The sequence below is a fragment of the Fomitopsis serialis genome (genome assembly GCF_022376445.1).
Source record: "Fomitopsis serialis strain Sig1Antser10 chromosome Unknown B0H18scaffold_230, whole genome shotgun sequence".
Taxonomy (NCBI): Eukaryota; Fungi; Basidiomycota; class Agaricomycetes; order Polyporales; family Fomitopsidaceae; genus Fomitopsis; species Fomitopsis serialis.
In genome coordinates, this window is record NW_025955190.1 from 27,450 (window position 1) to 51,065 (window position 23,616).

General features: G+C 57.8%; 8 protein-coding genes across 8 annotated transcripts; 1 reads left to right on the forward strand and 7 right to left on the reverse strand.

Annotated features, from left to right (window-relative positions):
• Positions 1-1,981: 1,981 nt before the first annotated feature.
• B0H18DRAFT_960959 (uncharacterized protein) lies at positions 1,982-7,162 on the reverse strand (the record flags this gene model as incomplete). The annotated part of the gene is made up of 7 exons (XM_048043010.1): positions 1,982-2,604; positions 3,239-3,418; positions 3,508-3,725; positions 3,755-4,276; positions 4,661-4,904; positions 4,940-5,034; positions 5,187-7,162. 7 exons carry the CDS (start codon positions 7,160-7,162, stop codon positions 1,982-1,984), a joined length of 3,858 nt encoding a protein of 1,285 aa, XP_047885515.1.
• Positions 7,163-8,385: 1,223 nt separating this feature from the next.
• B0H18DRAFT_960960 (P-loop containing nucleoside triphosphate hydrolase protein) lies at positions 8,386-9,111 on the reverse strand (the record flags this gene model as incomplete). The annotated part of the gene is made up of 1 exon (XM_048043011.1): positions 8,386-9,111. One exon carries the CDS (start codon positions 9,109-9,111, stop codon positions 8,386-8,388), a length of 726 nt encoding a protein of 241 aa, XP_047885516.1.
• Positions 9,112-12,750: 3,639 nt separating this feature from the next.
• On the forward strand, positions 12,751-13,621 carry B0H18DRAFT_1127041 (uncharacterized protein; the record flags this gene model as incomplete). Its single annotated transcript, XM_048035246.1, has 4 exons — positions 12,751-12,860; positions 12,923-13,068; positions 13,129-13,214; positions 13,268-13,621. 4 exons carry the CDS (start codon positions 12,751-12,753, stop codon positions 13,619-13,621), a joined length of 696 nt encoding a protein of 231 aa, XP_047885517.1.
• A 463-nt stretch (positions 13,622-14,084) lies between these two features.
• B0H18DRAFT_247807 (uncharacterized protein) lies at positions 14,085-15,140 on the reverse strand. Its single transcript, XM_048037277.1, has 2 exons — positions 14,649-15,140; positions 14,085-14,586 (listed from the first exon to the last, which is right to left on the reverse strand). Exons 1-2 carry the CDS (start codon positions 14,733-14,735, stop codon positions 14,362-14,364), a joined length of 312 nt encoding a protein of 103 aa, XP_047885518.1. The 5' UTR covers positions 14,736-15,140; the 3' UTR covers positions 14,085-14,361.
• A 537-nt stretch (positions 15,141-15,677) lies between these two features.
• On the reverse strand, positions 15,678-16,536 carry B0H18DRAFT_1053291 (uncharacterized protein). Its single transcript, XM_048031005.1, has one exon. It carries the CDS (start codon positions 16,526-16,528, stop codon positions 15,974-15,976), a length of 555 nt encoding a protein of 184 aa, XP_047885519.1. The 5' UTR covers positions 16,529-16,536; the 3' UTR covers positions 15,678-15,973.
• Positions 16,537-18,551: 2,015 nt separating this feature from the next.
• B0H18DRAFT_1053302 (uncharacterized protein) lies at positions 18,552-20,822 on the reverse strand (the record flags this gene model as incomplete). The annotated part of the gene is made up of 10 exons (XM_048031006.1): positions 18,552-18,837; positions 18,893-19,237; positions 19,292-19,350; positions 19,441-19,445; positions 19,476-19,681; positions 19,732-19,858; positions 19,960-20,106; positions 20,158-20,270; positions 20,334-20,579; positions 20,766-20,822. Coding segments are annotated over 8 exons (1,128 nt in total), but the record flags the coding sequence as incomplete, so codon positions are not given.
• On the reverse strand, positions 20,703-21,601 carry B0H18DRAFT_247822 (uncharacterized protein). The gene is made up of 2 exons (XM_048037278.1): positions 20,766-21,601; positions 20,703-20,710 (listed from the first exon to the last, which is right to left on the reverse strand). Exon 1 carries the CDS (start codon positions 21,431-21,433, stop codon positions 20,999-21,001), a length of 435 nt encoding a protein of 144 aa, XP_047885521.1. The 5' UTR covers positions 21,434-21,601; the 3' UTR covers positions 20,703-20,710; positions 20,766-20,998.
• On the reverse strand, positions 21,498-23,349 carry B0H18DRAFT_1216959 (uncharacterized protein). The gene is made up of 6 exons (XM_048036682.1): positions 23,202-23,349; positions 22,678-23,141; positions 22,214-22,573; positions 21,832-22,164; positions 21,709-21,775; positions 21,498-21,650 (listed from the first exon to the last, which is right to left on the reverse strand). Exons 1-6 carry the CDS (start codon positions 23,220-23,222, stop codon positions 21,597-21,599), a joined length of 1,299 nt encoding a protein of 432 aa, XP_047885522.1. The 5' UTR covers positions 23,223-23,349; the 3' UTR covers positions 21,498-21,596.
• Positions 23,350-23,616: the final 267 nt, after the last annotated feature.

Below are 23,616 nucleotides of genomic sequence, written 5' to 3' on the forward strand. Positions count from 1 at the left end.
ACTGGGATCTTCTGACGCTTCCGTACTTGTCAGACTTGTTACCGGTTGATCTTGAGTCGTGGCGGGGTGAGCTAGACGATTTATGCTTGGACGGGGAGGTGTTCCTCCCGCGGCTTCGCTATCGTCGTTTGGAAGGGGAGGTGTTCCTCCCGCTTCCTTGCTCGTTCGGCTCTCTGCGTAAACGTAGTCTTGATAGTGGTTGTCTTCGCTGGCAAGGGGAGGTGTTCCTCCCGCTTCCCAGCTGGTTCTGCTTCCCGCGTGATCGTCCTCTTGTTCGTAGTTGCCCTCGCCTGGAAGGGAAGGTGTTCCTCCCGCTTCCACGCTATTTTGGCTCTCGGCGTCCGGGAGTTCTTGATCGTTATCTCCTGTGTAGATTACCTCCCGCTCCCCGCCCCCACGCTGAAGCCTAAAGTGTCGTGGTGAGCGGTGGAAAATCCGGTCGACGGTGGGGTAGCTTCAAGCACTGTTTCCCAGAGGCGTGGACCGACGCAGCGGCCGTCAGTCTTGTAGCGGGAGTACGGTCGGCTGCAGCTTCCGCGGCTTCCGGGGTAGCTTGGTCCGGAATGATGGGGACTGAGCGATCCTCCTGTGGTGATTGGTGGTCCGGTGGTAGACGGGGTAGCCGAGATAGTGGGTCCACGTTGGAATGAACGCGTCCGGCGCGGTGTACGATGTCTAGGTATGGCATGAACGCCGCGAAGACCGCCCCCCAGGCCGCTAGTCGTCTGTTGGTGTTCTCGTAGGTACGGGCCCATTGTAGGGCGGCATGGTCGTGACTAGAGTGACTTCTTCGCCTTCGATGAACGGTTGGAAACGAATCAATCCTTCTTTGGCGGCTAGGGCTTCGCGTTCAGTGGCAGAGTAGTTGCGCTCAGCGGGCTTGCATGTCCGACTCCAGTACGCTATGACGCGCTCCACATGGACGAACGTTTCATCCAATGTAGAGGCCCAAGCGGAGGGAACGGGGCAGTCGTTGAACTTGCTTGAGGTCTTAGTAACTAGGACCGGTATGGAAGCACGGTCCTTGTAAGCCTTGGCCAGTCTGTCGTAGGTGCGAGTTCCCTTCAGATCGCCGACCTTGATGGCTTGGACTTGTTGAAGACACGCTCCCAGAGCTACATCGGAGGCGTCGGTATATAGTCGGTACGGTTGGCTGGGAATCGCGTGAGCGAGCACGGGGGCAGATTGAAGGGCTTCCTTCGCGTTAAGCCAGGCGGATTCGCACTCCGCGGTCCATACCCACTTGTGGTCCTTCTTCAACAATTCGAAGAGTGGTGAGACTACGAATGAGTAGTAAGGTATGTAGGCGGCGAAGTAGACCGTCATGCCAAGGAACGTTTGCAGTTCCGAAACCCGTTTAGGGCGTGCGAGTTCCATGACGGCCCGGACCTTCTCTTGGTGGGTCGAGAAACCTAGTCGGGACACCTTTTGGCCGAGTAAGAGGATGGACGTGTAACCAAAGTGCATTTCGGCGGTGACAAGGTGATGCCGGAGTTTATGATAGATTTAAGGACCTTGTCGAGGTGACCGATGTGTTCATCCCAAGACCGAGAGTAAACGACGATGTCGTCGATGTAAACTAACGCGAACAGCCATAAGTATGGCGCGAGAACACCTTGCATTACTCGTTGGAAGGCTGACGGTCCATTCCGTAGTCCGAAAGGAAGTCGTTTGAACTGGAACAATCCTCGGTGGGACCGGAACGCTGTCTTCTCCCTGTCGTTCTCGGCGACGTTCAACTGGGTGAAGCCTGAAAGAGCGTCCAAGGAAGTAAGCACCTGAGCCCCGGTTAGGGCTTGCAGGATTTCGTTCTGTCGCGGGATCGGAAATTCATCGGCCACGGTGACGGTATTCAGGCGACGGTAGTCGACACAAAGCCGTGGTTTGCCGTTTCGGTAGGCGATGAGAACCGGGGCCCCCCACGGACTGTTCGAAGGTTCGATGACGTCCAACGCAAGCCAAGCGTCAAGTTGTTTGTCGATTACATCACGCTTAGCGGGCGAAGCGGAGTACATGGGCAGGGAGATAGGTTTGGCGTCCGGTGCTGTCTTGACTTCGACCGCAGCGGGATTATGGCCAAGTCGTCCGTCGAACGCGAATGCGGCTTGGTTGTCGTGGAGCATGCGAACCAACTTGTCTTTTTCATCGGCTGGCCATTCAGGCCCGATGTCAAGGATTCCTTCAAGTTGATTTGACGGATACGTCTCGGGATCGGGCAGCTCCGCTGTCTTAGGACCCCACTGCTCTTCGACTTGGTTCGGATCTTCTTCGACGACTTCAGCCTCATGGGACGTCTCGGAGGCGCCGCGAATGAGAGCTTGGACGGACGCAGCGTGGGCTTCGAGCTCGGGGTGCTCTGTGTGAAGTATTGGGCGGGGTCGTGCAGGAGCCCAAGTAGTTCGCCCTGTCTGACGATGTAGGGACGGTCCGTGGGGTTGGTGATCGGGATACAAACGTGCTTAGCGTCGATGATGGTAGGAGTGGTGAGGAGGAAGGACCCGTCGGGCTGGCCAAGTACAGTCTTCTCGATGAACCAGGATCGTGGTGACTGAAATCCGCCTGTATAGGTACGGAACGGCAGGAGTGTGGAGAAATCCGCACGTCCTGTAGAGCGACTGCCGAAGGTCTATCCCTCTTCAACCGTTCACGATGCGGTTCGCTTGTCTCCTACGATGCGTCTTTGCCTTCACGAAACTAGCGGATGAATCCTTAGTCATGATTTTGAGTCGGGGTCGCTCTTGTCGATGGCGGAAGAGGCAGGTATGGAGTATCCGTATCGCTAACCTTGATTGCGGATCCGTTCGCGAGGCTCCTGGTGACGCTCAATTCGTAATTGACGTGGAAGTCCTCGCCGAGAAGCAACGGCGCTGACATGCCAGGCACGACGTAGCACTCGGCGACCATCTTGAGGACATGCCTTGTTCTGTCTCCACGTACACCTGGGTTTGCACGTACCCGGTGATACGAAACCCTCCGGTGAGCTGGAAAAGATTCATTCTCAGGCCTTGTCGGATCTTAGGACGAGAGGCAAGAGGGAGCGATTCGAGATATTCCTGCGAAACCAGTGATATGTCTGCTCCTGAGTCTGCTCGACAAGTCACCAAGGGGTGGGATAAACTCCCGAACCGCAGTTGGAACGACAAGGCAGCTACTCCCACCGTAGAGTGACCCGCAGGCGGATCGCGTACGCGAGGTACCATCACTATTTTCGGCTCGGGGGGAGACCAGCCGGCATTACCTACAGGAGCGAAAGCTTCACTCGCTGTAGAGTCTGCAGGAGCGAACGTTTCACTCGCTGCAGACTTTGCGCCTGCAAAGGCCTCACGGTCGTACAAGTGATGGGTGGAGCCATCCGCGGCCAACGCTTCCGCCAGCATACCTTCGAGCTTAGCTCCGGGGGCGCCGTCGGGCGAGCGTCCTCCAGAATGGAAGGATGGTCGAGCGGTAGAGAGTCAGAATAGACGATGGACGGTTCAGGTTCATCTTCGATAGTAACGGCATACGTACGGCGACGTTGGCTGACGGTAGCCTTGAGATACTCGCCTTCAGAACGACGGATGTCCGCCCACAAAGCGTTAGAAAGTCTCGCATTGTTAAAGCTACTACAGATATAGGCGACGAAGGCTTGATTGTATTCCTCGTTCTCTTCAGCGTCGCAGTCGTGTTCCGCGCCGATGAGTAAAGCGTTTCGTCCAATATCGTATTCGTTCCAGTGAGGACAGTCCCTATCCCAATGGAAAGGACTGCCGCAGACTCTGCAATCGCCGGGCGGAGCACGCTTGCTCTTGACTGAATCGTTCCGGGGGAATCGAGGACCAGCCGAGGAGGTTTCCGTCCCGCGCCGCGAGGTCTGTTCGAGGATGCCTTCTGATTCTGAACGGTTGCAGCATGAGCATCCGTAGCAGGGTTCTCGGCTTGACCCGTAGGAGCGAATCCTTCACTCGCTACGGTTCCCGATGGAAGGGAGGTCGAAGTGTCCTCGCCGTCCACATCGAATTCGAAGCCTCCTCCGAAGCCGTCGGCCGCGAAGGCACGACGCGTTCGAATGAACGACCTGGTCTCTTTCTTAGTCGCAGGGAGCTTCAACACTTGTTCGTATTGGGACGAGTTTGCAGGGGCCATGGAAGCGAACGCAATGAGCTCGTCCTTCTTGTCCGATACTTTGGCCAAGAGAGCAGGGATAGTACTGATGGAGTCGAGGGACAGGACGGTGGACCAGGTCGGCGGCACGTTCTGCATGACCGCGGCGATTTCGTCAAGTTGCGTCTCTCGCGCGCTGGTGAGTGCCGATGGTAGAGTATTCGTCTGTTAATGAAGTCGAGAGGCTGCTCCTTCTCGTAGCCAGCCTGCCGGAAGCGTTGTCCGTCGTATTGAGTGCGCAGAGCGACAAGGAACTTGAAGGTGAAGAATTGTAGTTTGATTCCTTCGTATAGGTTCCACCAGCTGGCCGAATAAAGCTTTTGCGTCTCGTAGCCCAGTACCAACCACCAGCTTTCAGCTTGACCCGTGAACCGTCCGGAGCGACGGATCCTAGGTCTCGCGCGACATGTATATTCTTCATGGCGAGGTTGTTCATCTTATGCAGGTAGGCGAGGATGGTTTTAAGATCCCCGTCCCATTGAGGAACTGAGTCGCGTGAGATCTTCTGGTCGAGACGGACCCCTTGTTCGCGAGGCGCGGGAGAATGATGAATAATAATCGCTGGTTGACCGTTAGGTAGTTGTCCGTAGGCGTAGCTACCCGGTGGGGGCGGGTCTCCGCCTGGTGGTCCTCCTCCCGCAGGTTGGAAAGGGTAAGGGCCCCAGTTCCACGGCGGACGAGGAGAATCCCCGCTCCCTCCTCCCCACTACCTCCACCTCCACCGCCGCCTCCGCCGCCTCCGCCGCCTCCGCCCCCGCCTCCGCCTCCATCGTTACCACCGTCATGTTAGGGCCACCACCGTTTCCTCGAGGTGGGCCATATGGGGGTCCCCTTCCGTAGTTGCCGTGAGAGTCCTCCGGGTACTTAGGAGGGTCTGACTGGTTCGGGAATTGCCTCGAGGGAGGGACGTTCCCTCCGCTCGGGGTTTGCATCGAGGGAGGGACGTTCCCTCCGCTCGCTACGTATCCGGTAGGGGGAGCGCGGTAAAACGATGCTCGGTTCGGGGTAGTGTCGAGGGAGGGACGTTCCCTCCGCTCGTCGCATACCCGGTAGGAGGAACATCGTAGTAGTGGAGGTAATCGTCTGTGGTCCCCTTGGCAGCGTTAGATGGGGCTTGGGAGACCGAAGGGGTTGCTTGAGGCATGTGCGGAGGTAGGTCGCGTTGCGCCCCTTGAAAGCCTGGGTACGGAGAGTCCATACGCCAGGCTGGTTGGGGGTGCATGGAGGATAAAGGTTGACCTTGAGGGAATACTGCGTCCCGGACGGTTTGAGCGGCTCCGAAATCGGGAAGAGCGTTTGAGTCGACTCGATTCCAAGGGCCCGAAGACCGCCGTTCGTTGGCAGGAGGCGCAGTCGGGATTGACTGAACGTGGTGGGGCTGAGACTTCGGCGGGGGTTCCTGGAACTGTACATGACGAGTCGGTTCATTTTGGGCGGGCGGTAGACCGAAGTTAGGATTGCCGAAGCTCGAACGATTCGTGTAGCGAGGGCGGGAATCGACGTTGGACGGAGGGAGAGGAGTGCGTACGGGAACTTCAGAGCGCGTAGAGGGCTCGTCAGTAGTGTACGAGACGCCTTGAGTGAGTTCTTGCTCGACTACTTCTGGAGACGCCATCGATCGAAGAGATGCGTCGAGCTCATCCTGTGAGATGGACGCGTTGTGCACTATCGGGTCCACTAGGAGGGAGTTCGGTAATATCTTGAAACGTTGCTCGAACGCGATGTGAGGTAGTGAAGGCGTCTCCTCGTCGTTCTGAGCGGCCTGAATCCGGCGAAGTACGACTTCTTGGTATTCCGGGGTTAGGTTGGGGAATACATCGGGCTTCTTCAACCACTTGTCGAGCATTTCGCGCTTGGTCTTGGACGTGGTGAGCTCCATGCTAAAGTCCGAAGCCGTCGACTTGACCGAGGTAGGGTACGAATGTCCGCGATGTAGAGCTTGTCGTTGGTGAATCAGGGTGAGCGCTTTTGCCACGCGGTATTGAAGAGTTCGGTGTGCGTCGGAAACCATTCCCCTTGAAGAGGACCCGCGCAGCGCACTCATCAAGACGTCGGCGTGGTCAGACTTCCATCGACGGGTTGCACTCTCCAATCGAAGCATGGCGTTCACGAGGACTTCGAGCCCTTCTACTACGTACTCCGTACGACGTTGATGTTTGACTAGAAGGCTGTAGCGGGACTCCTTGTCTTCTACGATTTTGGAGTCGTGGATGTCGTCCGTCTCGAGTTCTTCGTTCGCTAAGTAGTTGCCTTCGTAAAATAGAGAACCGTAGCGGTCGAGAGCATCGGGAGCGCTAAGGCTCAGGTAGATACGTTGGGCTTCCTCGGGGCGGCGAAGATGGGCGAAGAACAGGCCGGCATCGTCGAGCAGATCCCGAAGATGAACGGGGTCGACGGCTTCCTTGGCGGTTTGACGCATGTCCGAAGAGGAAGGTGGGCTCGGCGAGCTTCGTTCGCTCTTAGAGGAAGGACGCCAAGGCGTGGACGTAGCTTGGGGCCCGACCCCGCTAAGAATGGACGGAGAGGGCTTGTCGGGTACGGGCATGTGGATCTTGGACGCTCCGGGCGTCGCCAGATTGGTAGGGTCAGAAGGACCAGTTCGTCGGGGCGTACGCGGTTCCGGCTGAGCCGTGCTAGAGCTGCTATCTTCACGGTACGGGGTGGCGGGCACGTCAAGCGAGGAGTTCCTCACGTTGTCGCGGCTCCCGGAGCCCGTGAAGAAGCTGTTGAACGGTCCTGGCTGAGTTGAAGACCGCGCGGCTTCAGTCGCATGCGACGGAGAGCGAAGAACTTCACTCGTCCGGTCGAAGGACGAAGGTCCGGGGACGGTTGCCGTGCGGTCGCTGGAGGTCGCCTTCTTCGTTCGTCTCGAGTCCGGGGCTTCTGACGGAGTAGCGGGACTGGGGGCAGAGATGAACGTGAAGGGAGTGGTCGATCCGGAAGGGACGGTAGAGGTCGGGCGCGTAGGGCGTGCGGGGTAGCCTAAGAACGACGTACCGGCCGGGAGTGACGGAGTCGACATGATGAGGAAAGGTAAGAGGTTCGCTAGGTAGTGGACCGCTCCCCTGAATGTCCACCAATGTTAGGGCTCGGCGGTTCGAGTCCTGGACACAGGGGGCGGGCTACCTGACGAGACTAACAGTGGTGGTCGCTCGGCGACCAGAGCGGATGGAAAGATAAGTCGTGAGGTCGTTAAGGAGGCGTATAGCCCGTAGGGGTCGTACGAGGACTGTTGAGTCCTCGTTAAGGTCGTTCACGCAGCTGTTGAGCTCGCGCTGGCAGTCGGCGACGAGCCTGACTGTGAAGGAGTCGGCGACGAGCCTATCCTAGGCGCAGCGACGAGCTAACACCTTCGAAACGAGAGCGCGACGAGCACTCTCGTTAATGGCCAATCCCGCAGTCGTACGGCGTGAAGAGTTCGCGCGCGGACGATGTGGTTGGGAGTAAAAGGCTGCTTTCCATTCTAGTAAAGCGCGCGTCTTCGGCGAGACGCGCGCCTAAGTATACAAGACATGAACAAAGTAAGTGAATACAGTACGCGTCGTAAGTATCTAGGCTCGGGCGGTAAATACATGCGGGTCGCGGTTATTATACGTAGCACGGAAGAGATTTATGTACGCAGTCTTAATCCTGTCCGTAGCGTCCGTAACAAATGCTGAGAGAACTTTAACACAACGCTGACTGTATCGCCGCGTATTGCCTACATAAAAGATTGATTCATACGATGTTACTATGTGACGGCTGTGTCACATCGTAACCACAAAATATTTGCCACCCAGTTATTCGACCCCTATGCTGTGCGAACGCTGTGATTTTGTGACGGCTGTGTCACATCGTAACCACCAAATCTCCGCCACCCGGTTATTCGACCCCTATGCTGTCCGAACGCTGTGATTACGTTGACACGTAAGCACATTGTGTCATCGACTGGTCGCCACTGCTTTGGTATACACCTACGATGTACCACAAGATGTGGAGGGTAAGGTACATGTGTCGTGCAGGTAGTGAGTGGTCGTGTGGTGGGTAAGCTGTAAGGAGTCGGCGATGGTGGGTGACGATGAGTGACGGTCGAGGACGGTCGATAACAGTCAGTAACGGTCGACCACGGTCGGTGACGGTAAGTAACGGTCGGTAACGGTCAGTAAAAGTCGGTCAGTTGAGTTTCGCCACCACGCCAAGTCCTCAAGCTCCTTGGGCATGTTCGCATCACTAGCCTTCAGTGCACGATAGATGTCAATGGAGTACCTATCTTGTTCGGGCGTGATGAACACATGTGCCCTTGTTGCCTGCGCGCCTGGTACGACCTGCACGGTGGACATCATCCTCCATGTGATTCGGCACGTCGTAGTTTATACCCAATTTCAGCTGCTTGACGTCCAGACCATACGCAGCCACAGACGTCGCAATGACGATGGGCACGAGACCGGACTTGAAGTCAGCGATGGTCGAGTCACGGTCGACCTGGACCACCTGGTCCTTGCCACCGTGCAGGGACATGCACAGGTAGCCTTTGCGCATGAGCTCGCGCAGGAGGTTACCGGCGGCCTCCTGGCAGTTAACGAAGATGAGTGTCCGCGATTCGGGGTCCTCGTTGTACGTCTGCCCAAGAATCTCCAAAAGCCGGTTGAACTTGGAGTCTTCGTCCCTGATCTCAACGACCTGATCGATCTCGGGAGCAACAACAGACCGGCCACCGATCGTGATCTCGAGCGGCTTCCACAGGATCCTGCCTGCCAACGAATCCATCTGCTTCGGGAAGGTCGCGGAGAAGAGGACGGTCTGCCGGTCGGGACGGATGTTGCTGACGATCTTCATGACCTGTGGTTCGAAGCCCATGTCGAACATCCGGTCGGCTTCGTCGAGGACGAGGTACGCAACACGCTTGAGGTTAGTGACACGGCTCGAGTTGGCAGTCAACAAACCGATCATGCGGCCAGGCGTACAGACGATGATTTCTGCACCCTTCTTCATCTCTCACGCGATGAGATGGCCGCCCCTTCCCGTACATCTCAGGGTTGGAGTCCAAGTGCATGGCAACGCCGGAATGGAACCGCCGATCACGGCTCATCGCTGAGACGTGCTCCAACTCGACGCGACAGGTCCCTTGGGCGAAGAGCTCCGTCCCGAATGGCCCCATCGGCGGACGTCCAGACGTTCGCCCTTCCCGTACGTCCAGCTATTGAAGCGCCGACATAGCCCCCCGGGAGCGTCACGGGGCCTGACATCCTCGTCGGCGCTGTCACTGTCTTGAGCGCGACACACCCCCGGGTCTCGGTGCGCGCTCGCTGGCGGCTAAGCTATTGAACGTGTTTGGCAGGTCGCTCTTCATAGCTCAGGGTGGTGACTGCCTCAACGGAGTCGGAGCGCGCAGAAGGATAGCATAGCACCCTTCGGCTCCGCGATCCGCGCGCCATATACAGCGCGATAGACTGAGTGATGCGTCGTACGCGTCCGGCGGGAGCGCAGCGAGACCTTTGCGACGCCTGCGCAGACGCATTTACAACCAGAATGCCGCGAGACTGAGTGAGTGTGCGACAGTGGAGAGTACGCAGGCGAGCTAGCGAAAATCATGGGTCAGTGTGGGGATATCTGAAGAGAGAGCACGGGAACTGGCATACCTAGACAGCCATAGGCTCCATTGTCGACTCCATACTGACGCGCACATCCACGCTTTTGATATGCACCAGACAATTTCCCACATAACAATGACGATCCCTGCGGACGAGGTCAGCGGCAGTTGAGAGTGATATGCGGCGAATGTGTAGCATACCGATGAGTTTCAAGCTGTCTTATGCGGACGTGTTCTTGGCACGCGTGGGGTTCGTGTTCGACTCGGACGAGTATACGAGTGAATGTGAGCCAGTGCATGGCTCGCAGAGACGTGCGGGACTGTTTGAATAGCATGTCGAAACTCGCGCGGCTGCGGATCCCGTGGGTTGCAAGTCCTCATTGGCGCTGCGGTGATCCTGAGTGCGGACCAACACCCGATCTCGATGCGTGCGAACTGGCGGCTTCGGACAGCGGAGAGGATGCTACGAGCTACTCCACACACTCGGGCGATCACTCTTGGTGGTTCAGGGTACAGAGGAGCGTGATTTCGGAGTGCTGCAATGCAACATTAGACGTTAGGCCGACGCAATAATCTACAATAGTTATCTACCTGCGTCCGAACTTCCGGTAGTCCAATGTAGAGGTTGTCGGCCAAAGAGTCATGCGGGAAGGTGAACGAGCGGGTTTACGAACAAGGAGGAAGGCAATTGAGCGGCAGACCACGTTTGCGCCTGTGGAGCACAATGAGGGAGTCCTTCCCCATATGAAAAGCGTGCGTACGCGCTTTCGTTGTTGAGAATCTAACCGCCTGCCATGCCGTTTGATTTGCTCCTCGATGTACTCGTTCTATAGGCAAGCGAGCAGTCAGTTGCGTGGCTGGGTGAACTTGGTGGCATATGAGCCTGTGAAGGGATCACCCACCTTCCTCGTAGGCGACCTCCACATCCACCATAACTACGTACCCTTAAAACTCTCACCGCTCGTCCATCCCACTCACGTGCCGCACCCTAAACTTCAGGACGCTAGCTTGCTGCTCCATCGTCTCCACCGCGCACGCCATATCCGTATTACTCTTGTTGCGCATGCATATCAGCGGCGAGTGCACAGACAATGTGGGTGGGGCTCGCCGCCTCGCCTGTCCGAGAGGCCCTCGCTGTCCGCGCACGCGAGCAGAGACGGCAGTCGGAGAACCGAAATATATACTTCTGCGCGATGATGCCTTCGTCGCTCAAGCTGCAGGAGCAGCGTGCACTTCGACAAGGTGCGCCCCGGCATGATGAGCGCGCGTGGGTGTATTGATGAGAAGTACGGGCCACTTACTCCTCGAGACGAGCATGTCTAGCGCTGTCAATTGGGCGGATCCTCGGGGTCCGACGCCATGCTTTGCAGGCAATGTCGAGGGAAGAATGCCTACAAACCGGGGCTCGCATGACGTTCCACTTGACGGTGGGTGTGACCAGGGACGAGGTGGATCTGGCTGCGCTGTTCACCTCGGGGAGCGAGTCAAAGAGGCCGTGCCGACTGCAGACTCAGGCTGGCGGTTAAGGAGATTGTCGCGCCTAGCGGCCTCCCGCTTGCGGTCTCGCAAAGGCTCGTCCCTGCGAAGAAAGGAGTGTCGCCTGGGTGCCTCGAGGTGGTCGTGGCTGTGTAGCGTGCTAGCTGCCGGGTTTGTTGTTGCGGAGTGACTACCAGGCGCGCGGTGGTTCCGCACAGCCCGTATTCATGGGGGCCACCAGCGCGTGTTGCTCCGTTGACCAGGGTGCGAGATGGGTAGCGGTGAGTGGACGGAGGTGGGTGAACGAGCGGGGCGGATGCCAGACGCGCAGAGCCTGCACAGTGCGCAAGGGGCCGGCGCGCGCGCAGCGCGCCGGCCCCCACTGGTACAGACCCCCCCCGTGGGAACGCGATCGGGGAAGGCTCGGACTACCCCAACACGGACGGCAGCGCCGTAATCGCATTATCTTCTTACTATCTTCTGTCGATCTTCTGCACAACTTCAGCGCATTCGCCGCATTCTGTCAATACTCGCCTCCGTACTGCCATCATACTTCACTCTGGTATACAGACAGAGTTATGATTAATCTCAAAATGGACACAATCTAGTCATTGCGGCAGAGCAGTATATATCTGTGATGCCATTCTCGAAGTCCATGTTTTACTGTACGTGCAAGTACTGCTGCACATTTGACTGACCCACTACAAGGTATGTAAATTTTGAACCGCGTAGAAGATTGCCCCTGCCCTTCATCAAAGAGGTCTTTAGGGTCTGCCTAGGGTCTGAGGCTAGGGGAGACGATGGATGTAACTTAGTGGCGATAGTACTGTGTCCTGAATAGGTAGCCCGAACCTCCCCCGATCGCATTCCCACGGGGGGGTCTGTACCAGTGGGGGCCGGCGCGCTGCGCGCGCGCCGGCCCCTTGACAGTGCGGCTCTCGCGAGTGGCCACTGGCGGACGACGCGGGAGATCCGCGGATGTGCAAAGAGGGGGCGGCGTGGGCTCGAGAGAGCGTGGTGGGTCCGTGCGCGCAGCGGACTCCAAGCGGACTCGGAGGAAGGGGGCGTAATGTGGCACGTGTGGTGACCAGTATGTACTCACCAAAATCGTTCTGACTCTCCTCTCCTCTCTGTCGACCTCTCTGTGCTCGTCCTCGCGGTGGCTAGTCTGTGCGCCAGGGCACATCGGCTTCGTTTGCCCTTGCGCACATAGGGGTGGCCTGCTCGTCAGGCTTGCAAACGCAGCGCATGGGTCGTCTACGCCGTGGGTCGGACCTTCCGTCGGAGCCTTGTATCCGTTAATAGAAATCCGTTAATAGAACAAGATGGCGCATCGGACTCGCCGTCGCGCAGAGGGCGGGCGCGTGGTTGCACGACCTCACAATCATCCTCCCGTCGCCCATGATAATGTTGAACGTTGACAGGGAACAATGTCGCACATAATGCCGATTAGCAACGTGGTCAATCCCTATTGTCTCGTCTGAGCGACCTGGAAGCACAATGCGATGTAGAGGTCGAACGGCGCCCGAGGCGAGGAGGTATAAGAGCTACTGTGTGTGCTCACTATGCCAACGTCCCGTTTACTGCAGAGATTGAAGATGCTCTCCTTGGTCCTTGTCTTCGCTATCGTCAAGTATGGTCTAGCTGCACTCCCGCAGGGTCCCCCAGTCCCCAAGTGAGTATTATCGTCGGTGCAGCTCAACGTCCTGGACTGAGCGGTACTTCGCTTCACAACAGCGACGTGATCATCTGCTTTGCAGGCGAGACGGATGACTATAGGAAGATCGCCCCTCAGTTCGACCAGGGCGATCCTGCAATCGATGCTGGCGCTGGAGTGCCACTGCGTGCCACTGTGCTGATTGTGCGTCTCCCTTGCGGAAAGTGTGAGTCTTTCGTTATGAACGTAAAATCAGGTCTAGAGAGGTCTAACAATGGCTTTTCAGATGCTATTCTGTCCTCGTCGCTCCCGGGACCCGCTGCTCCTGTGTGTATGGTCCTGTCAAAGAACACGGCAACCATCGTTTCAAAGGTGAAGTCTCCTCAGTACATAGCTGACTGCCTTCTGACTTCTGTTCTCGACAGCGGACGTTGACAGTACGCTGGTCCCATGCCCACGACTTGTACCAAGCACAACTCTGTGACACTCAAGATCTTCGGGCGTTTGTCCGATGTTTCCGAGAGAACAGTGTCGACGCTCCTAGCGATGCCGACATCAAGGACGATGCCTACATTGAGGAGGAAATCGCTGAAGACCTTGATGTCGTCTCTAGCAACTACGAGGCTTGCCTCGAGTATGGCGCCTTCGCAGACGACGAGTGGACATGGCGTGACGTTCGAGCAGCCTGCTGGATACTCTACGTGATCTATGTGGCTCTGCACATTACATGCGCGATGCGCAAACTCGCTCCCACGGAGGAGCGTGCAAGTGTAGCCTAGATCTACTTCTTGATTTCTCGCAGCCATAGTGTCGATGATACCAACCATGTAGTATGCACCCCTTATTCTATGTCTTCTCTTTCTCCGTCCATCCAGCGTCTCAGGCGCAGTGTCGCAACATTCCCTGTTGTGACGTGTACCCTGGCACTGAATCTTAAGCAGGCGCGAGCAGGAGCCGAATGAAGGGCGCACAATATATAGTACAGCAATTGCAAGGGATTCAAAGAAGATGGTATGTAGATAGGCCCGCTGCTGAAGCATCCTTGTTCATCCTAGGCTTACGAGCGGCCACGAACGGTGGTGGTGGGTGACCACACGTAGCGTACTTTGAGTTGTCGCGTGGAAGAACACTAACACAGGGACGGGCAGAGGCCGGATACTCTGGCCTAAGGAAGTTATCTTCAGTATCCTCAGCCCATCTTCTGTCGTGCTATTACCGAAAAAAGAACTTATCCCAAACAAACCCATGACATGAGCTCGGATGGATCAAGGGGAGGGCTACGCAAAGTGGGGTGCCAATATGGTGGCACATGGCGAGGATGGCGAAGCAGAGATACGGATTGTGACGGCACAGGCACAGATCGAGTAGTTGCGCATCCTTGGAAGATGACGCGCGATCCCCGGATGGCGTCCACCATAGTGGAAGACCAGGCTCCGACAAGACGATGTCGGCAGCGAACAGGCAGCGTCGTCGCTATCGCCCTCGACCGCGATACCGACGTCAGCTGGGCGGGGCGTCGTTAGCACCGTCCCCAGTCATAGCGACCAAGTGGAGAGAACCTAAAGGCGCTCGGCGATCTCGTACTTGTGCTCGGGAAGACAACGGCAAAGCCGTCGGCGTCAAGAGCTACCTCGTCGAGCGACGCATGCTTGCCACCAACCTCGGAACCGTCCTTGAGTACCTTAGTTGGGCGCGTGTGGTAGCCGAGACCGAGACGACGGCCAGTCTCCTTCGCGGTGGCGAGCTAGTCACTGGTAACCATCTTGACCTTGACACAGAGGGATCGCACGAAACCGCTAGTCTCACCGTCGAAGTCATCGCCCTCAACCTCCTCGTAAGTGGCCTCGAGCTTGGTCTCCTGCATCCCGTCTTATGGCGCGTGCAGATGGTCATACCCTTGGTAACACGATGAGCCGCAGGCGCTTGAATTCCAGCTCAGCCATCGAGTACGATGAGGTCAGTACATCCGGCGACTCGGATGTACTGGGCCTCGTCGATTACTCGATGACCCGCTTGGTGGTCTTGGCGGTCAAGGTCGTGCGCGCACGCGAGGTTGTTCCTCGTACGTGCGGCGGGTACCCAACGTGTAGGGATTCGACGCAAATGTGTCGAGGTTGGACTTGCGTCCACGCAGGTCTCCGCGATCAAAGCTGATGGACAGACTTGCTCGTCCCTGTGCTGGACGACATGCCCGGCTTCCTAGTCTTCGACGAGACTGGCGACCGTGAAGATGGCAGTACATCCAACAGAGTGGGTGTACTGTGTTCTTCACGCCGTCGTGCTCGCGGATTGTCGAAGCTGACCTGTGCAGTGGTGTCGACGAGCTCGCTATGCTTGGCGACATCGTCTTGATGGAGGATGTACCGCGCACGTCGAGGTCAACCCTTCGTACGTGCGGCGGCTTTCCGGCCGAGAATATGTCGGTATGTCCAAGGCGGATGTGTCATCCACCTTCGACTCGGCGCAGGCCGGTTTGGTCTTGCTTGTCGGCCGAAGGTTCCTGCGCCTGTGAGCTTGACTCCTGGTGTGCACGGACTGGGGCCTGATCACACAGTACGGGAGGCCTGTACCGCTCGTACGAGCTCGACTGAGACAGCTCGTCTCGCGCGCGAGTCACAGTACTCGTTGACAATGCTGACAAAGTTGGTACATCCTTCAAGTTGGATGTACTGTCCTTCGTCGGGCTCTCATCCATCACGGCCGAGTTCTTGAGCCTGGACGACACGGCCAGTGTCGAATCCGGAGCCTTGCATCCCGTTGACGTAGAGGTGGTCGACGCTGGTGCAGGCCGCGATGTCGACGAGCTGATCGACAAGCTTAGCGCGTTGATCGCAGCGTTGTCACCGGTGTCGGATTCGCCGTATGCAGTGAGCGAAGGGCTGGCTCTGCTCGATGACAGCATCTTGATAGAGAAGGACGCGCCAGTCGTGCTCAGTCGCGCGCTAACTGCGTCGCTTGACGGAGCCTTGACCAGGGCCTTATCGGAGTGGGCGTGGTCGACGAGCGTTTGAGCGCGTCGACTACGGCCTGATCGCAAGTGTTGATCTCGTCGGATACGTTGAGCAACGGGCTCGACGTACGCGACGGTGATGCTTCGAGGGTAAGTGCTTGAGTGTGGACGAGCCTGCCTTTTATGTCGTCGAACCGGTGGCAGCTGTCAATGCGGATGCGTCGATCGACGTGCTCAGGAGTACGTCGATCGCGATGTCATCGCAGGTGTTGGGCTCACCGTGTACGGTGAGCGAGGTGCTCGCCATGCTCGACGGGTACGTCTTGACCGTAGGTGTGGGCGCACCGGTCGTGCTCGATTGCGCACCGATCGCGTTGCAGGGCAAGGTCTCCGAGGTGGGGATCGTGTCATATATGCTGAGCAAGGGGCTCGGCGTTTGCGACGGTCGTGTCTTGACGGTGGAAACGAACGCGCCGAGCGTGCTTGATCGCGTGCCGACCGCGTCGCTGGGCATATCTTTGGCGGTGGACGTGTCGGACATGCCCTTGGTAGCGTCCGACACGGCACTATTGCTGCCTGAAGTACTCGACGTATCCACAGTGTGCGACCGTAAGGTGATAGAGTGAGGCTCTCCGGACGTGCCGTCTTGCGAAGTGTGGGCAACAGACACGATGGCCGTGCTGCTGTTCAGGTCCAGTGTGCAGACATTGAAGTCAGAGAAGTGCACGACGACCATGTTGCCCGTCGTACTACTTCCCGACTCCGGCACTGGAGCCGATGACATGCGTACCGGGTGCACGGTCGTGAGGTGCAGCGCGCCGGGTACGATTGCAAGTACACCGGGCGCGGCGTTGTTTTCGTCGACAGCGTGTACATCGAGCGAGATGCTCAACGTACCCTCTGTTTGGTGGCTCGTAGAAGGATGAGGCACGTTAGACATGCGGCAATGCATGTCCGACGCGTTGCCCTGCGGAACGTCGGGTACGACCATGGGGTCGTCCCGGAAGACGGAGACGCCGTATTTGTGGCGAGCAGAGCACACCACGGGCTTCTTGCCCGTTGGCGCACCTGCTGGCGCGGGCAGTATCGATAAACGGGTACGTCGGATGCGCAGCTCTGTGCGTCCGCCGTGTTGCCGTGCAAAGTGATGGGTACGACGTAGAAGTCGCCTCGAGAGTCGGGCGTGCCGTCTTCGTGGCCAGCAGGGCGCACGACGGACTTCTCGTACGTCGATACGCCTGCTGGCACGGGCACTGAGAGCGGAAGCGGCGAAGCAGGAACGTCCGGCGAGGGCGTACCTGTGGCTGTCGAGCCTTCGTGCTTGTTTCTACTGCTCGCCTCGCGCCCTTCCCCCTCCTCTCTCTTCCTCCCCTTCTCCCCTTCCTCCTTCTGCTTCCCTCTCCTCGGGTTCTCTGCGTTCCGCGCGGTTGTGTTGCTCGGCGCTGGACTTGCACGCGCGTCGTGCGAGTCCTGGGCCGTGCGCCCTTGTTGCGTGTTGCCAGAGCCGCAGGAGTTCGGGTAGAGGTCGCCAGACTCGAGAGAGGAAGTGGTAGAGTCGGACGGAGAGGTCCAGGGTGGAATATGAGGCTCGGGAGAGAAAGGAAGTTGCGGTCTTGTACTGCGCGCAGGATTGTCGGGCACCCCTAGCTGAACTGGCGGCAGTTCAGCTAGTGGTCGTGGACTGGAGCTCGCCTGTCCGTTGGGACAGCGCGAGCGTCTTGACGAGAGATCGGGCGGTCGTGGTGGCTGCCCGGGTCGCGGTCGTGGTCACCGAGTCGATGGTGGTGGCAGTACTTCGAGAGCAGCGCCCGGAGCGCCCACCGTCGACGCGGGCTCGCGACGCTGGACCCTAAACAGACTGCAGATACCTTACCAGGGTCGATTCCCTACGGGGACAGCAGCACTCTGCTACGCATTATTGAAGAACCCTCACAGCCGATTCATTTTCCCCTATCCGTGAACTTATGAGTTGACATAGAATGTATCGCATAGATTGACAGTATCCGACGCTCGTCCACTCTCATCAGTGAAAAGGTCCCCAGCATAGCTGGCTGTAGATAGGTCGCCTACCTCGATATGTCCTGATCGGGCAGAAAATGAACGAGCTGTGTTGAGCGTGTACCTGCTAGGGTTTGTACATCAATAGCAGCAACAATCTGACGAGGTATTGGCTTACCTGTCAGGTGGCAAAGCTTCTTGATGACGACACCTGCAATGGGCAAGGTGCAGGCACGGCACATCGCCTCCCGGTCGAGACATCATCTGTGTCATGGAAGGGACCATATCGGCCCATCAGTTAGCTGGCAATACCTTCTAAGACAAAAGGCTCGTGTCATCAGATAAACGATGTGCCAGGATGACGAGACCAGGAAGCCGAGGGCAGTTGAGACAGAAAGAGTGGCATCGTCGTCGCCCGAAATAATAGATAACAGCAATTTCATTCATTTACGAACCGAACACATGGGAGCAGACGACATCCGACACACTGTACAGCACAGCACACTCGTACACATGCACACGAAGAAAAGAAATAGAAAGCACTTTCCGATGAACTTGACACAAATGCGGGCGAGTTGGCGTGGTTGCCAAGCGAAAGGCGGTCAGGACGATTGAGCATTGCAGCGAGAAGGGGTTGCGAGATGACCGGGCCTACTAGTCATAAAATGAGTCTGATATCCTCCATTAAAGTTGAACTCACCAGCACGATCCACTCAGGAATCACCATCGCTCGAACTAGACCCGGGCCCCTCACCATCACCGAGACTTCCGGACCCGTCGCCCTGCCCGTCGCCCTGCCCATTGCCCGCATTTCCGCCACTCCCGGAATCACCTGTAGCACCCGAAGGCTGATCTCCCGCATCAGCAGGCACAGCACTCTCACTGGCAGATGGCTCCGATTCGTTCGGTTCATCCGAGTTGTGCCTGGGCTGTGCAGCTGTGTGCGCCGTCGTCTTCGCCCGGCGCCTCGCAGCAATCAGCTCCATAGTGGACGGACCTGCAGACACACGACCTCTCTCGTCGCGATGTCCGGGACCGAAGACTTCACTGCTCAATAAGTCAGAATGAGGTACATGCAGTATGCACATGAATCACGACATACGTGTTGTACCACTCGAGGACATCTTCTGCCCATTCAGGGTCTTCGAACATGCCGAGGATGTTGAAGTAGAACTTCTGATAAACGAACTCGGCATCGTTCTCGCACCACTCAACTTGGGCATCAAGACCGAAGCGAGTCTGCGACAGGTTGTGTAGATGCAACACCTGTGAGCAGTCGGGAGGTACTTACCAGGGTCGTCGCATAGGCGATGGTTTCCGGAACACAGGCGGTGATCCCGTACTCCTTCGCGAGGGACTTTCTCCCAGGGCCTGACCGCGAAGTGGAGGAGAAGTGAGCGAGTGGGGCCTTGCCAGTCTTGGGCCCTGTCATGATCGCACGATATACCTGGTGATTGAACGTGTGAAGGCTATGCAGATAGGACCTTAAAATAGCACTCACCGCAGAGATGAGCGGCGCCTTCAGCAAGCCAGCTTCCGGGTTGTCGGCGAAGTAACCTTCTTCGCAGTACACGAGCGCGGGAAATGATCAGCAGTCACCTGTACAGACCCCTCAAGGGTGCTGTCACAGAAGCTGTACGAGGATGTTACCACGCCTTTGGATTGATGTCAGATATCCAGCTTACCTCTGCGGGTCTGCGTTGAACTTCCATTGAATCGCTGCCGGAGTGAGCAGACGCCCAGTGGCGAGGTGGCGGAAGCCGCGTTGGTGCTTCTCGTGGTCTTGTTCGATGTTCGGAACATTGTCGAGGTTCTTCGGGATGAATGTGAGAACACTATTCTTGACTTTCGTGCTGTCGTCCGAGCGAGCCTGTTTCAGGTGTTTCTCGAACTCAATCTTGATGTTAGCAATGATAAAAGGGCACTCTGCTTGACACTCACGAAGTGAGAAATGACGCCGACGATCTCCCGGTTTCCCTGAGCCTGCTGAAGCACCTCCTCCAGCTGCGGGATCAGGTTGAGAAGGCTCTCGTAATACTCGATGTGCCTCGGTATCTCCTTGACATCGCTGATGCACCACATATATGCGCATATAGCAACACATATACAATGGTTTCGTGAGTGTATGCGTTAGTATAGGTTCGAGAAGGGTGCTGGGTGGCAGCTTACAGGCTCTTGAAATCGGTGAGGTCCCATTCCTCAGGCATGAGCCCGCCGAAGTGAATTCCGCACAGAATCACGTTGTTGAGGTTGATGAAGGGTCCCATGCAGCGCGGAATGAAACGCGCGGCCTTCTTCCAGGGCTTGAGAATAAGTCTGTATGACGTTAGCCCCTTGACGACACAGTCACAAGCCAGAGAAGCTTACTTTTCTTGATCAGTGTGCTCGGTCGCTCGCATCGCGCGAATAAGCTTCCCGAGAGGGGAGCGGTCAGTCATGATCAAGGACTCGACATCGTCCTCGTCCTCGGGCTCGGTGCCCTAAGATGTAGATGCATGAGTAACATACATATATGCACACTATATGCTGGCTTTAAGACACACATTACCGTTCCCAGAGTCGCCACGACTGTACTCGGCATCGTGCCCGCTTCTGGGGTCCCTTCCATATCGGGTATTGTCTTCTTTGTCGCGTGGGTCACGCACACGGACAGTGTCGCGGCCATTCCGTGAGTCGTGTTGGCCATCACGTCCATGGAAGCCAGAGGAGTCAGACGACCTATCATCGTAGTCGTCGTCGCGGACGACTCTCGGTCGCTTCTGGAAGTGGTCAGCGGGAGGGCAGCGGTGCGCTTAGCGCCGGTGCGGGAGGCGGAGAAGGGAGCCATTCTGGGTTTAGCGAGATCTAGGAAGCGGGGAGATGGCGGTTCGAGATTAAGCCTTGATCGGTGCCTCGGTGATCGCGGGCGCCTGCTTTATACCTGAATTCAGACTCAGCTGTCAAGCGCCACTCTGCGCCACTTGCACCGGACTTGCCTTATTCAGTTCAACTGCAGAACACCGTGTTCAGCAGGGCTCCTCAGACAGGGGCATCATTTTGTAAGGCAAAATAAGCATACCAGGTAGATTGTGAATATCTCAAGGGTACGTACACAAATTTTCGGAAGCCTCACGTTATTTGTGCGAGCTCTGGAGCAGCGCACATCTTAAGTGAGGCGGTAGTCACAGAGTGTCACATATGTGACTGGCGCTTCGCGGTGACTGCGTCCTCAGCCAGTGCTGAAAAGTACGGGCGAGCATGCGGGCGGGCGAGACGGGCAGGTCAGGGAGAGCGAGTGGGCGCGAGAGGGAAAGCGAAAGTGCGAGAGGGCAGGGTGGGCGGCAGATGTCGAGTCCGAGCAGGATGCGGAGCGCGTCTGCAGTAAGCTCGAGGGCAAGATCGACGGCAGCGAGCTGGAGGACGGAGCCAGTGAGGTGACCACAGGTGTCCTCGGACGAACGCAGGACGTGGGCCTGCTTGAGCGCGCGGGCAGCTGGGAGGCGGGTAGAATAGAGCGATGCACATACAGTAACGGGCTGGGATCATGGCCCCATTCGTAGCCCCGGCAGTGCACGGTGCACCCGGGCGCGACGTGGCACGCGTTCCTCCCGACGTTCTGTTTGAGGTTCCCGAGGATGGTCTCGTCAAGGTAGTCTGTGATCATGACCAAAGCGGGCGGCTTTGCAAAAGTGCACGAGAGGAGGGATGGTAGCACGCATCCGGCACCTAGCTCGACGACTGGGGCATCCCGTCATGGCGCGAACGAGTGCGTGTGGACATGGGAAGATGCGCATACTGGTCGTGCCGTCGAGCGGGATGAACTCGCGCTATGCGAGGAGGGGCGAGGGCGAGAAGAGGTGGTCCGCTAGCAGCGTGTTCGCCTGGAGATGTCCGTGTCAGATAAGTCCTCACTACCAGACCACTGCGCCATGAACGCACCTTGCCTTCCTGCGCAACCCAGTCAACGCAGTCCGAGCTGTTCGTCACGCGCCTCTGGGAGGAGCGTCTTCGCGCGTACCTTCGGTGCGACCGCCAGAACCAGCGGCCCGTAGTGATTCTCACCGTCGTCGCTCAGGTCGGCGGTGCCATTGCACAGCGCGGAGGCGTCGCCTGGGAAGTCGTCCGAGTCCATAGCCCGCAAGCGCCGGGCGGAGGGACTGGAGGGAGCGCATCGACTTGAGGTAGTGCATAGAGCTGCGCTGGGAGTGGCGCGCGTATGGCGGGTTCTGCACAACCTCCCCGCCAAGTTCAAGAAGGTCCTCGTGCCCGGCAAGATCCAGCAGATCCTCTGCACGGGCAACGTCTGCGACCGCGAGCCCTTCGAGTACCCCCGCAGCGTCGCGCCCGACGTGCACGTCGTCCGCGGCGACCACGACAAGGTGCATTCGCTTCCCCCTTCCGGGCTTTCAGTGGGCGCTCACGGGGTCACGGTGCGCAGAGCAACTTCCCGCTGGCGGCGGCGGTGGCGCACGCGCCGATCCGGATTGGCGTCGTGCACGGGCACCACGCCTCGCACGGCGTGTCCGGGACGCCGCCAGCAATCCGCCACTTCACATGCAGTTCGAGGAACCGCAGGCTCGGCAAGAGCTGCGCGACGCTCCTCGATGGCAGACTCCACCCTGCGTGGCACGAAGAGACGACCGGGTCCATGCGTTCGAGCATTGCGAGCGCGTGGTGCCGTAGAAACGCGTTGAACTGAAGCTCGACCCGGCATACGGCGCACGCAAGGGGGACCGGGGCGTCCGCGACTAGCTCGTCAAGCTGTGCGTGAGAGAAGTCGACTAAGGAGGGGAGAGCGGCGCGGCTTTGAAACGGCAGGTGTGGAGGTGGAGGACGCGCAGATTATGGAGGAGCGAATGAGGCGTCCGAGGCAGCGAGCGATCGAGTGCGCAACACTGGTGGTCGGACTAGAGCGCAGAGACACAGCGCGGCGAAAGCCTGAGAGGGTAGTCGGCATCGTTGAGCGAGAACACTGCAAGCGACGTCGCCACCTCGTCGGTTTGGTTCAGGTTCGCAAGCTTCTTAGACTTCCCGGCCTTTCGCAGTGTACGCAGTGTCGATGGCGGAGGCGCAGAGTGAGATGGCGAGCGCGTGAGGCGACTGGCGAGGGGGCCAGCAAGATGGCGGGCGGGCGCGAGATGGCGAGGGTGAGGGCACAAGAGGGGCTCCTGATAGCATGCGGACTCTTGGGTAGACTGCGGATGCGACCACCCGGGCCTATCCCCAACGCGAACATCGAACGCAAATCTACCCTTGAGGTCTGCGCGCGTGCGAGCCCCGTGCATAGAAAGGGGTGTGGAGGGGTATGGGTAACATGTCCGAGGCCGCAATCCGAGGGTCAAACGCGACTTGCAGTGCAGAGAGATGCCTGCCTGTCGACTAGTAAAGAATGCGTGAGCAGCTGCCCGAGGGAGTACCGCGTCAGCACGCACCTTCGTTTCTCGAGTACCCATACTCTCCGTTCTGATGCGCCATATTCCCTCAGAACCTTGGTACAACCACTGTCGCCGGGTTCGGATTGTTGAAGAGTCAAGACGGGTAGCGATTCGGAGGGGTGATGGAGAGGTCACGGAGAGTCAGGAAGAGTGGGAGACGATTCGAGACGCTCGTCTGGGTCGCCAGACGCAAAGATTAGCGGTCACATGACTCTTGAGACGCCAGACGCGTCGAATCCGATGAAGTCGTTCTCGACGCGTCTCCCTCCTCCTTTGCAATGCCCGAGACCTGTTTTGGCTGCGGAAAAATCTTCGCTGCGAACGCCATTGGGAATCACCGCGTAAGATGCTCAAAATTGAAGGAACTTAGTGCATCTGGCCTTCGCAAACGGGCGATGGTCTCCAAAAACAA